This window comes from Maylandia zebra, linkage group LG4, assembly GCF_041146795.1.
Source record: "Maylandia zebra isolate NMK-2024a linkage group LG4, Mzebra_GT3a, whole genome shotgun sequence".
Taxonomy (NCBI): Eukaryota; Metazoa; Chordata; class Actinopteri; order Cichliformes; family Cichlidae; genus Maylandia; species Maylandia zebra.
Window position 1 is genome coordinate 36,651,467 of NC_135170.1, and position 12,810 is coordinate 36,664,276.

The following is a 12,810-nucleotide window of genomic DNA, read 5'->3' on the forward strand; positions in this document are numbered from 1 at the left end:
AGGCTTACATTAAAAGGGATCTTTGAAGAATGATCCCTTTCTTTTAAGAAAGAAAACGTTTTCAGCTGAGCAAACTTTAACACAATGACTGCGCTCAGTGTACTTTTTCCTCCAAACGTCTCATTTTGTCAGCTTTGGGCTCCATCCACCTCCCATCGGAAGGAGGCCCCGGGGCAGACCCAGGACACTGCAGAGATTATATGCTGGCCTGAGAACGCCTTGGTGTTCCTCCGGATAAACTGCGAGACGGAAGTCTGGGCCTCTCTGCTTAGGCTGCAACCCCGCTCTGGATAAACGGAAAAGAGTGGATGGATGGGTTCTATTGGGGGGAAGGCTGGAGCATATCCCAGCTACCAATTCAATTTAATGGAAAGGTATTTATAACACTAACAGCTGTTAAGCTGCATTTTAAAAGAAAATATTTTCAACTACATGAATAAATACATAAAAAAAATAAACTGTGTGATTCAAACTGCAGCAAAAATGTAATCATTCTTTTAGTGTTTTAATAACGAACATTAAAAACTAAGTAGAATAAGATATTATGTATTTGTGTAGTTTAAAAGTGATGTAATGATATCTATATTTTCAGTCATCAGCTCCTGCTCCTTTTCATGCATGGATGCAGTGTTGTTTTAATTCAAAGGAAGGTTTGTGTGTAGGAAATTAATTACTGTTGCACCATGTGTGAAAAATTACATGAAATGAAATCTCAGTGTACTGAGACAGGATGATATGGTGTCCGGCGGTCCCTGAAGGCAGCACGTTTTTTGGCGTCACTGCGTGATATCCCTCCGCGGGAGAGAAGCGCGCAGCCCTTTCCCTCCCTGTAGCACAGGATGCGAACGGGCGGCGGTGAAGCGACGAGACGTGACTCTGCGCCGACGCTGTCAACATTTCCCGCAACATCCGAGTGAAAATACGCCGAACGAAGACCGGGGAACCTCCGCCACCCGTATCACCGACTGAACCCGTCCTGTGCCTGACAACGCCCGAGCTCCGTGGAAGAAATATAATCCGCTGTGGGCGCTGCGCGGCAACCGAAAGTGTCGGACTGAAGAGAGGCAGCCGGGGGAAGGAATGGAGCTCATCACGATTCTCGAAAAAACCGTCTCTCCGGGTGAGTCCCTGCATCACGCAGCGCACACAGCCGGCGGCCCGGGCCCGATGCCCGGCCGGGGGGTGCGGTGTTTGCGAGACGGCGGGCTGCCCGGAGCACCGGGGAAAGTTGGAAGCAGGGAGGAGGGAAACCATGCTAGCTCACTGTGCTAACCCGTTAGCGTTACGGCCTGACGCCGCTGGTGACTTAGCACTCTACCGGGCGTTTAAGCACACTTTAATGGCATTGGTAACCCTTTAGCCTGTCGACGGGAAACCAGAAGACGTTGTCATATCGCCATCACGCGGATTCGGGCCCACATAGGCCGTAATGCCGGCTGTGTGTCCCCGATCAGAAGCCGCGACCCTGCCCATGCCCGGGTTAGCCGTTAGCTTCTTCGCTAGCTCGGGCCATTCAAACTGTCGGCCGCTTTCTCGGCGTGTTCTCCTGGGTAACGCCGCTTTAGAGTCGCTGCGGGCACAGGCGAGCGCCCTGGTTGTGAGTTGACCTCTGCTCCGCTGCTTTAAGCGGAGTTGGCGCAGTTTTAGCGGCTCCGCTGTTTGCACATAAAACTTCATGCGCGTCTCTGGAAACGTGTCGGCTAGCGTTAGCCTGCTAGCACAGTGCAGGTGGCTAGCGCGCATGTTGTAGGGTCGGTGTGCTTCTCGGTACCACCGATGGCTCTCACCGGGGCGGGAGTTAAACTTTCTGAGTCTGAGGTGAATCATTAGTGCGGGACATCCACCCCGGGGCCGGGTGCTTGTGTGTGAACGTCTGGTGAACACGTTTAACCACCGTGCGTTAGCCCGTCCGCTAACCGGCCCCCTCCTCTCTCCTCTGTCCGCAGACCGGAATGAGCTGGAGGCGGCGCAGAAGTTTCTGGAGCAGGCGGCCATAGAGAACCTGGTGAGTATGGAGGGAGAGCAGCTGGAGCTCAGGCTGCTGCAGGAGAGGAGCGGACAGGGACCGAGGACTGCTGGATCCCGCCGGCTTTTCCTCCTTCCTCCTCCCCTTCCTCCCTCTGCATTGGCACACACGCACGCACACTCTTCACATATGTGTCACAGTGAAAGCCTCCATTGGCTCCTGATATGACCGTGCCAGGGTCTGCATGCTTCAGCCACTTCAAGGTCTTCATCAGAGGGCGAAGCTGATGCTCCCACATTTCTACATACCCTTTGTGTGGTCCTGACCTTTGACCTTGCCCTCATATACTATTTAAGTACACATGCTAACTTCAACCAGAACAGGAAGTGGTTCATAGCGAGTGTCTGTGAAGGTTCATAGCGAGTATAAATATGTATGTTGAGCGAGTATATCTCTGTAAACGGGCTGTCTCTGCTGGTCACATGACTGCAGCTTTCTGTGACCAGGTGTGACCGGCAAGTGCGAGCAGGTGGGTCTCTGTGAAACATCAGTGTGAGGGTCACAGCTGTTCCAGGGTTTCTGTGAGGGTTGGATGCCGTCTCCACGGGTCGCCCTTCTTGACTGTGTGGTCAGGTTTGACTGATATTCTGTAGTGAGGGTGGGGCTTGATGAGTCAGGGTGTTGCGGTTACGTGGCTTACTTGTTACTCAGGGAAATGTTTAAATGTGTTGTCAGATGTGGTGACTGGCATGTAGAACTCCAACTAAAAGGTGCAGGTGGTGGGGGAGTCGGGGTAGGGCCGGTGGGGTTTGCAGTAAAGCCGCCATGGGGCTGTGGCGGTGTAGTTTGTGACCATGTGGGCGCTGTTGTCACGCGTCACTGGGAGACCAGGTGAGCCATCCTGAGCAGCAGGTTCACCTGAGGAAATGTTTCTTCCTGTTTATACACACAGACACTCCATACGATCGTCAGCTGTGTGAGGTGATGTCATCGTCGGCGGGAACCAATAAAATCAAAGATGACTTTCTGTAGTTTCTTATTTTGTAGTTTTTGCTGTGTCAGGAAGATAAATATCAGACTCTGTGGTCAAATGGTCTCTGTGTTAGAGACAAAGGTAAGAACAGTTACCGTTTATCTCGCAGTTATAAATTAAGCCCCACCCCTTCGCTTTACAGTGTGTTGACAATAAAACTGTAAACTCGGCAGAGTGTAACCCGACCGAGTCAATAACTCCTGCCAGACGCCGCCATCGTGGCCAGAAAGTCCACTGATCTGATATTTAACACTGACTGTTCAAATCCAGATGTTTCTGCTGGATCGTGGTTTCTGCATGCTAAAGAATATCTGCACGCGCGCGCACACACACACACACACACACACACACACACACACACACACACACACAGTGCTGCTGTGGTCGTCTGCTCACTGCAGAGAAACAGTTAGTTGTCTGTCCAGAGAAAAATAAAAGTTCTGGTTGGAGCTGATTGAGAGCACCTGGACACCTGCAGGAGGCGTGATGCTGATGGCGTCCTGCAAACAGAAGAAACGTAGTTGGCAGTTCTTTGCTGTTTGCCTCTGTCTGCGTGTGCTACTGCCACCTTCTGGCAGGAGGAGCACGCTGCGTCTTGTCAGGTGTGAGGGGAAAAGTATTTCAGTCCAAAAATATCTTCGGTCAGCTTTCTTCTCTGGTCTGACGTCAGTTGTAGCTCGCCGTCCTTCAGCCTGAAGCAGAGCGACGGGGTCAGGTGTGCCTCACCTGTGCAGACAGAATGAATGGAAGCAGAGCGAGCAATCAAATCACTAAGTCTGTTTAATGCTCCGCCCAGCAAACTGACAGCGACTTAATGTTGACAAGCTAAAGTAAGACTTGGTTCCAGGTCGGCGACCGATCTCTGGTTCCTGTTAGTGCTTCCTGTCTGTGATCGTACCTGCTGCCTTCTTGTTCACACGTTTACACCTGAAACCAGAGACGCAGAGCAGCTGTTGTAACGAGAAGCTGTGTTTCAGCTCCAGTAAAAATCCCAGCGTCGTCGCTTCTGCACAAAGCTTCCTTCACTCTCACTGTTTCACCGTAACTCAAACAAGATGTTTGACGTAATCAGTGACGCTCATCATGTGACCTTTGCTCCTCCTCCTTCAGCCCACATTCCTGGTGGAGTTGTCCAAAGTGTTGGCGAACCCGGGGAACACTCAGGTGGCTCGAGTTGCTGCCGGTCTGCAGGTGAAGAACTCGCTGACATCCAAAGACCCCGATGTCAAGGCGCAGTACCAGCAGAGATGGCTGGCCATCGACATCAACGCTCGCCGCGAGATCAAGAACTACGTAAGGGCCGAGCAAACCCCGCTCACCGTCCGCCACCGCCTCCACCTGTCTAACGGTTCCCGTGTCTCCGGCAGGTTCTACAGACTCTGGGCACGGAGACGTACCGGCCCAGCTCGGCCTCGCAGTGCGTCGCCGGCATCGCCTGCGCCGAGATTCCCGTGAACCAGTGGCCCGAGCTGATCCCGCAGCTCGTCGCCAACGTCACCGATCCGTCGAGCACGGAACACATGAAGGAGTCCACGCTGGAGGCCATCGGCTACATCTGCCAGGACATCGTGAGTCACGGCGAGCACGTTAAAGCACGCCGCCTGTTGTTACCCAAGTGTTCGCTCACCCAGCTGTTTTCCGCAGGACCCGGAGCAGCTGCAGGAGAACGCCAACCAGATCCTGACGGCCATCATCCAGGGCATGAGGAAGGAGGAGCCCAGCAACAACGTGAAGCTGGCCGCCACCAATGCGCTGCTCAACTCGCTCGAGTTCACTAAAGCCAATTTCGACAAGGACGTACGTTGCTTTCTCCTAACTCCTCCCCCTTTTAATGTAACTTTATTTGCAGGGAATCACGCTGACAAATGTGTACTTCCTGTTTCAGACGGAGCGACACTTCATCATGCAGGTCGTCTGTGAAGCCACGCAGTGTCCCGACACCAGAGTGAGTAACGCCAGCGTAATGCCCGTGACCTTTGACCCCTCAAATGCACTCACCTACTGCTCTTTCAGGTGCGCGTGGCGGCCCTGCAGAACCTGGTGAAGATCATGTCTCTGTATTATCAGTACATGGAGACGTACATGGGCCCCGCCCTGTTCGCGGTAAGACACCACAAACCTTTATTTAAACCCGAGAGTCAGTCGGAGTCGTCTCAGCAGCGCCGCTACTCTTGTCACTTCCTGTTTCAGATCACCATCGAGGCGATGAAGAGCGACATTGATGAGGTGGCGCTGCAGGGCATCGAGTTCTGGTCCAACGTCTGTGATGAGGAGATGGATCTGGCCATCGAGGCCTCAGAGGTCAGTGTGACGCTTCCTTTAACCAACAGGAAGTTGTTTTTTACTTCCTGTTTGTTCACGGTTCGCTCTTTCTGTCTCGTCCAATCGCAGGCCTCGGAGCAGGGACGCCCCCCCGAGCACACCAGTAAGTTCTATGCCAAAGGTGCGCTGCAGTACCTGGTCCCCATCCTCACCCAGACCCTCACCAAGCAGGTAGCTCAGCTGTCGGAGCCTCATCCCGTTTACCTGTCTGTGGCTTTGAGTCTACCTGTTTAGCTCCGCCTTCTCCTCTTCCTGCAGGACGAGAATGATGACGACGACGACTGGAACCCGTGTAAGGCGGCCGGCGTGTGCCTGATGCTGCTCGCCACCTGTTGCGAGGACGACGTGGTTCCCCACGTGCTGCCCTTCATCAAAGAGAACATCAAACATCCCGACTGGCGTTACCGCGACGCCTCCGTCATGGCCTTCGGCTCCATCTTGGAGGGACCTGAGCTAAACCAGCTCAAGCCGCTCGTCATACAGGTGAGACGCTCGAGCAGCTCGCCCAGCTCGCCCAGTCTTCTGTCTGTCACACAAATCCCTCTGTGTACTAAACTCCGCCCCCTCCTCCTGCAGGCGATGCCCACCCTGATCGAGCTGATGAAGGACCCCAGCGTGGTGGTGAGGGACACCACGGCGTGGACGGTGGGCAGGATCTGCGAGCTGCTGCCCGAAGCTGCCATCAACGAGGTCTACCTGGCCCCCCTGCTGCAGTGCCTGATCGAGGGCCTGGGGGCGGAGCCCAGAGTGGCCTCCAACGTCTGCTGGGTGAGTCGCCGGTCCGCGCTGGGCGTCATGTGGCCTTTGAGAGAGCTCTGTCAAAACGAACCCGACCTCAGATTTCGTTCTTCTTCGGTGGAAACCTTAACCTGTCGTCTCCTCCCTCAGGCCTTTTCGTCTCTCGCAGAGGCGGCGTACGAAGCCACGGATGCCGCCGAGGACCAGGAGGAGCCGAACACCTACTGCCTGTCCTCGTCCTTCGAGATCATCGTGCAGAAGCTTCTGGAGACCACAGACAGGTATGATGATGCTCACACATGCGTCTGTGCCTCTGACGACCGCAGCCTGATGGCGGTGTGACCACTTCCTGGTTTCAGAGCGCAGAGTGAACTGCATAAAGAGCTGGCAGACGGCTTCCTGTCGGCTCGCCGATCGTGTCACAGCTGCTGTTTCCTTCACTTTAACACTTCGAGTTAACCGCTTAAATGATGATGTCATCACAGAGGTTTCTGTGATCGTGTCGACGTTTGTGGGCGGGGCTCGACAGCTGAATGCGCTCAGTCATCGGGCAGCCGTCGTGCCTCCTTGACAGCGCTCTGCGTACTCGTCTTTGATTGGTCTGTTCCTGTCTCTCAGGCCCGATGGTCACCAGAACAACCTGCGCTCTGCGGCGTACGAGGCTCTGATGGAGATCGTGAAGAACAGCGCCAAGGACTGCTACCCCGCCGTGCAGAAAACCACGCTGGTCATCATGGAGCGGCTGCAGCAGGTCCTGCAAATGGAGGTGAGGGCGCCGTCTTAGGGGCAGAGCGATATCGATGCCGTTGTGAGCATCGCTTGGATCTCAAAGTCATTCAAGAGAAAAAACATAGAGCTGAAATAAACTGGTTTGAGCAGACCAGGCAGCTTTTAATTTGAAAAGGCACTGGCTTCACGTCTCTTAACTTCCTGTCTTCCAGTCTCACATCCAGAGCACCTCAGATCGGATCCAGTTCAACGACCTGCAGTCGCTGCTGTGCGCCACTCTGCAGGTGAGACGGGACACCTGAGCCTTTCTGTGCTCATGCTCTTATTATGGCGGTTCTGAGTGTTTCCTGTGTGTGTGCAGAACGTCCTGCGTAAAGTGCAGCATCAGGATGCCCTGCAGATCTCAGACGTGGTGATGGCGTCCCTGCTGAGGATGTTTCAGAGCACTGCCGGCTCCGGAGGCGTGCAGGAGGACGCGCTGATGGCCGTGTCCACGCTCGTCGAAGGTACGCCACAGTTACTTGAGTGACTACACGGCGAGGGCAGTGACGTGTTGTGTTCAGAGGGCGCGGCTCTCCACGTGTCTCACTCTGCACATTTCTCTTGCAGTTCTGGGCAGCGACTTCCAGAAATACATGGAGGCCTTTAAGCCGTTCCTTGCCATCGGACTGAAGAACTACGCAGAGTATCAGGTAGGACTCGCACAGCTGATCACCACTTCCTGTTTCACAGTCGCGGTCTGACCTCGGAGCTGAGAGGCAAGTTTGCTGTTTATGGAGGAGGAGCTCTGATGTCATCACTGACTCAGACGTCACAGTGTTGATGATGTCATTGACGTGTTGCTGCAGGTGTGTCTGGCGGCCGTGGGTCTCGTGTGCGACCTGTGCAGAGCGCTGATGTCCAACATCCTGCCGTACTGTGACGAGATCATGCAGCTGCTGCTGGAGAACCTCGGGGTGAGGAGGGGGAGGAGCTCCTTCGTCTTTATTGACATGCACCACACTGACCGTGATGTGAAAACCACGTTTATCTGAGACTTCCTCTCTCATCACTTCCTCGAGTTTTTCTGCACATGCTCAGTGGCAGGAGCACTTCCTGTGTGGCACAGATTTGGGCCAAAGCGCCGTTAGCTGGCTGCTCTGACATCAGTGAAGCTGTAGAAATTCAGTTCCATTCCAGTCAACCTTTGACCCCCACACAGTCAGCTGGTTCAGTTTCCACATTAGCTCCCGTCTGCCCCTCACAGGGTCGGTCCAGATATTCCGACCCACAGTCACATGATGATCCAGGTGTAGCGAGCAGCCACCTGTTCACAGGTGTGGATTATTGATCCCAGACTTCACCTTCCTCTGGTGCTGTTTGATCACCTGATGGACATTTAACAGCTGCCGTGTTCCAAAGCAGTCTTTGTGCCGCTCACCTGTCTGACCCTCTCACAGGTGTGCAGATGTTAAACGTTGGTCTGTTTACAGAACGAGAATGTGCACCGGTCGGTGAAGCCTCAGATCCTCTCTGCGTTTGGCGACATCGCTTTGGCCATCGGGGGCGAGTTCAAGAAGTACCTGGACATCGTCCTGGACACCCTGCAGCAGGCATCGCAGGCTCAGGTGGACAAGGTAAAGCCCCGCCCCTTCAGATGTCTGAACACACACTGAATCTTGAACTTGGGCTTCGAGTGTAGAAATGCTCAGCTTAGATTCGGACGTCTGTGATGAAAACTCATGCACCACGCTGACCGTGATGTAAAACCAACCACGTGTATCTGAGACCTCTGACCTCACAGATTTACTTCCTGTCTGTCTGAGTTCACCTGACACATCTGAACCTGTGTTTCAGACGGACTACGACATGGTGGACTACCTGAACGAGCTGAGGGAGGGCTGCCTGGAGGCTTACACCGGCATCATCCAGGGCCTGAAGGGAGACCAGGAGAACGTCCACCGTAAGGACACACACACACACGGACAGACGGTCTCTCTGGCAGCGTCTGTCCTCAGGTGTCTGGGGCTACCTGGTTGTCTAAGTGCTAACGGTTATCGCTGTGATCGCATGACCACAGCTCCAGCGACGTCAGTTCCTCTTCCTGCTTGCAGTCAGCAGGAGGCTTTAGTGATGTCGCAGACAGACGTGGGTCCTTTTCACCCGGGAAGCTTTAGGCTGCCGCCGAACTCACAGCTTCCTGGTTTTGCGGGACCCAACAAATAAAAAAAACCTCCTGTTTGCTTTACTTGCTCTCTCACCCTCATCTCCTCTCCACCCCTGCAGCCGACGTGATGCTGGTGCAGCCTCGGGTGGAGTTCATCCTCTCCTTCATCCACCACATCGCCGAAGACGAGGACCACTCTGACGGCGTGGTGGCCAACGCTGCCGGACTCATCGGGTAAGCAGGGGGCGGAGCTGAAGCTCGACCATGTTGGTCCAACATGGAGATCTTATCAGGAGGTCACAGCCAATCAGAGGGTTCCTTTACCCCAGAACACTTCATGCTCAGATCAGATATCACAGAGCAGCTTTTATGGTTTTATTTTGAAGGAGCTAAACTTCCTGTGGTCTGCACCACAGCTGATCAGCGAGGGTCACATGGTTCAAAGTCTAAGGCGTTGTGGTCGGTGAAGAGAAATCATGCACCACGCTGATGGCGTGATGGAAAACAAACCGCATCCTCTGAGACCAGCACGGTTACCCTGGCGATGCTCCAGTGTCCAGCTTGAGAGCTCAGATTCTTTTCACATTAAAAGCCTCAGTTTGTTTGACGTGTGTGTTCCGTAGTGACCTGTGCACAGCATTTGGGAAAGATGTGATGAAGCTGGTGGAGGTTCGCCCGCTCATCAACGACCTGCTGACGGAAGGCCGGCGCTCCAAAACCACCAAGACCAAGACGCTCGCCACCTGGGCCACCAAGGAGCTCCGCAAGCTGAAGAGCCAGGCCTGGTGAGGGTGGAGGCATGCTTCTCGTGGCTTCTCTGCGTCACTTCCTCTCTAACCCCTCCTCTCTCTCTGTGTCTCCTGCAGATGGCGGGTGTCGTGTCAGGGCGAGATGAGACTTCGGATGACATCACTGAGGACAAATCGGCCGCTGGATTAAATCTTCTGTGTTTGTCGGCGTTTCGCTCGAAGCAGCAGAAGAAGAGATGAGTGTCTGTGTGTGAGCGCGAGAGAGAGACGTGTGAGCGAGCGAGAGATGATGACATCACACCACCTTCAGTTCCTGCAGGCGATGACCCCGCCCCCTCCCCCTCCCCTCTTGGATGGCCTGTGGACTGGACTGTGACTCCTCCCCCTTAAAGAAACCCCCTCTCCTTCCACTCCTCCCCCGCCTCTGCCCGCGATCCGCCTCTTTCGCTGTAGCTGGGCTCTCCTATGACATCGTGATGATGTCACCGACCTGCCGCCGCCACCCCCCCTGCTCAGGGGGAGGGGGAGGGGGAGGGGAACTGTGTGGAATCAGCTGATCGAGTGACTGCGTGGACTACTTCTTCTGTGGAAAACTGGATTTTTGTTGCTCTTACGTTTCTTCTTCTGAGCACTAAACATGGCGGCGGAGCTGTGAGGGACGGATGCCTCCGCCCGCTCGGTCTCCTCCAAACAACGGCAGCACTAAATTCCTTCAAAATAAAAGCCGAAACGATGCTGAGAGGAGCGAGTGCCAAATGGGAATAGTTTAGCCCGGGCGTGAGCGAGTGCTGCGAGCTGCCTCGGGTTTCCTCGCCGCCGCGCCTGCTTTGGGAACGGGTCACTCACCTTTTTGCTTGTTAAGATTTCAGATGATTGAAGACGTTTGTATGAGGTTCTATTTTTCCATTGCTATGATGAAAATAAAGTTAAAGTGATACAAAACATTCCCCGAGCTCTTCTGTGCTTTCGCTCTTCTTCTTCTCGGACTCCTGGACTCAAACGTTTTGGACTCTGCTGATTGGACGCTGAGCTCTGGCTGTCTCCCACTGTTGGCTTGTTTATTCGACGCTACAAAGAACCATGATTTTTGTTTTTTGGAACTCACTAGCAGTAAGGCGGTCGCTCCTCGCTACTGGGTGACTTCCTGTTGGGACGGTTTCAAGAAAAACAACAAAAAACCCCAACACTGACACGAAGCTTAAACGCTGCAGAGCGCGCTCATTGCCGCCTCTACGGCCGGAGAGCTTTGCTTTCAGTTGGTAAATATGATGGTCACTGAAAGCCAAGTGGCTCTGGCCTCGGAGGCTTTTATTTTGTAGAGGCGCGGCAGCTGTAGGGAGGAAGCACTTCCTGTGTTGACATGAACCTGAAAGTTTTATTTCTGAATTGTGAATCATTTGAAGCCGATCTGCTTTTTCTTTCATATTCAACTTTAGTGAACTAATAAAGTCTATATTGTACTGACCGTCTGCTGCTTCTTCACAACGCTACTGCTTCCTGCTGGAGTCTGACAAAATAAAAGCCTCTCACTGCTCTACATCGGGGCTCAAAGTCAAATCCTGATGCGATGGGTGAAGCAGTGTGTGGTGTCACGTGACCTCATGAGTGTTTTATTTTAGCTGCTTTGCCTCAAAACAAACGCTCTTCCTCTGCACCAGACTGCATTCACAAAACTCCTGATTTTACCTGAGTACAGGTGAGCTGCGACAGTTGGGACTTCAGTTTAAAACATTAAAGTACAACACTGAGGATTCAGGTCCCAGCGGTGCTCAGACGTGCTGCTAAAGGCTGGCGCAAGCTCTGCAGCACCGCTATAAAATCGACATGAAAAGCTAGAGTATTGTAAAGCTCGTCGGGCCTGTGTGTGTGGAAACGGGTTATTCATAAGAATCTGCAGGTAAGGGGTGACGGGCTGGCTCAGCGTGCGTCACGTGTCGCCTCCACGGTTTCTGAGCAGCTCGTTATGCGCTCAGCATTACGGAATATCCTTTAAATCTTTCTAAATGTGTTCTGGATGGTTCAGTGTTTCCTGCAGCGCGTCCTTGCACTGCAGGGTTAAAAAAAAAAAAAACTGGTTTTGGCTGTCACAGAGCACCGGACTGGACCCCGGGCCACATGTTGGACACCCTGTCCTGCATATACACACAATGGAAATGATAAACCAGCTCTCTGTTGCTGTGGAAACAGCTGAAAAATGAGAAATGCACAATAATGGAAAGGTTTTCTGTTTCGCTCGCCAAAGCAGCACCTGTGGGCTCTAGAGGCTCACCTGTTGAGCTTTGAGTTTCCCTGCTCTCCGCTGTAGCTCAGGTCAGGTGTTCCTGCTACGAGCACAGGTGAGAGCAGCAGGGCCACCTCCTGTCGATGAGCCATACACTAATAATACAATGATGACCACCCACGGGCCTTACTTTGAGAACCTGACTTTCTCCTTCAGACCTCAGAGGGATTTTCGGGAATGATGCTGTTTTCCATTGATCTGATTGGCCCGTAGGTTGTTCCTGATGAACCACCTTTGAGACCTCGAGAATCAATGATTCACTTTTTGTTTTTCTTTACGTGGTCATCGGACATCAGTTGTCGACTCGTCAGCCTCTCAGTCTGCGTTTCACATACAAGTTACTGACTGTTGGAGAAGCCTCTGACGTCACTCTTAGCTTCAGTTTCCCGGTCAACTCACTTGCTCTCCGGCTGCTGCGATGGCCGAGAGGTTAAGGCGTTGGACTTGAAATCCAATGGGGTCTCCCCGCGCAGGTTCGAACCCTGCTCGCAGCGACTTTTTAATAAAGTTCAAACTCTCCCCTGAAAAAGCTGCACGAGCCGGAAACAGCCCAGAGAGTACGCGTCACACCAAAATAAAAAAGGAACTGTATGAGGATGGATTAAAACCAATGACTGTAGAAACCAGTCATTGATTAAAACACACAGACACAACACCGATAAGTAAAATAAGTATATTAATAATGTTTTGTAAACTCAAAGAAGAAATATAAAAAACAGAAACAATAAAAGAAATCATTAAAAAAAATCCAACCAACTGAAAAACAATAATTAAAAATAATACCTGTATATTACTGCATAATAATTAAATGAAATAAAACTTTACTACTGTTCGTAACATTAAAAT

General features: G+C 52.7%; 1 protein-coding gene and 2 non-coding genes across 3 annotated transcripts; all 3 read left to right on the forward strand.

The window, feature by feature from the left end:
• The first annotated feature begins 780 nt into the window (after positions 1-780).
• Positions 781-11,148, forward strand: kpnb1 (karyopherin (importin) beta 1). The gene is made up of 22 exons (XM_004556524.5): positions 781-1,120; positions 1,947-2,005; positions 4,110-4,292; positions 4,367-4,567; positions 4,644-4,796; positions 4,885-4,944; positions 5,013-5,102; positions 5,190-5,300; positions 5,391-5,492; positions 5,580-5,804; positions 5,898-6,089; positions 6,210-6,340; positions 6,678-6,825; positions 7,001-7,072; positions 7,150-7,294; positions 7,398-7,480; positions 7,637-7,744; positions 8,261-8,404; positions 8,625-8,730; positions 9,054-9,168; positions 9,558-9,719; positions 9,801-11,148. Coding segments are annotated over exons 1-22 (2,631 nt in total). The 5' UTR covers positions 781-1,080; the 3' UTR covers positions 9,802-11,148.
• LOC111500963 (small nucleolar RNA SNORA79) lies at positions 8,854-8,991 on the forward strand. Its single transcript, XR_002721316.1, has one exon. It is a non-coding gene; the product is annotated as a small nucleolar RNA SNORA79 (small nucleolar RNA).
• Positions 11,149-12,376: 1,228 nt separating the features above from the next.
• trnas-uga (transfer RNA serine (anticodon UGA)) lies at positions 12,377-12,458 on the forward strand. Its single transcript has one exon. It is a non-coding gene; the product is annotated as a tRNA-Ser (tRNA).
• The last annotated feature ends 352 nt before the right edge of the window (positions 12,459-12,810 follow it).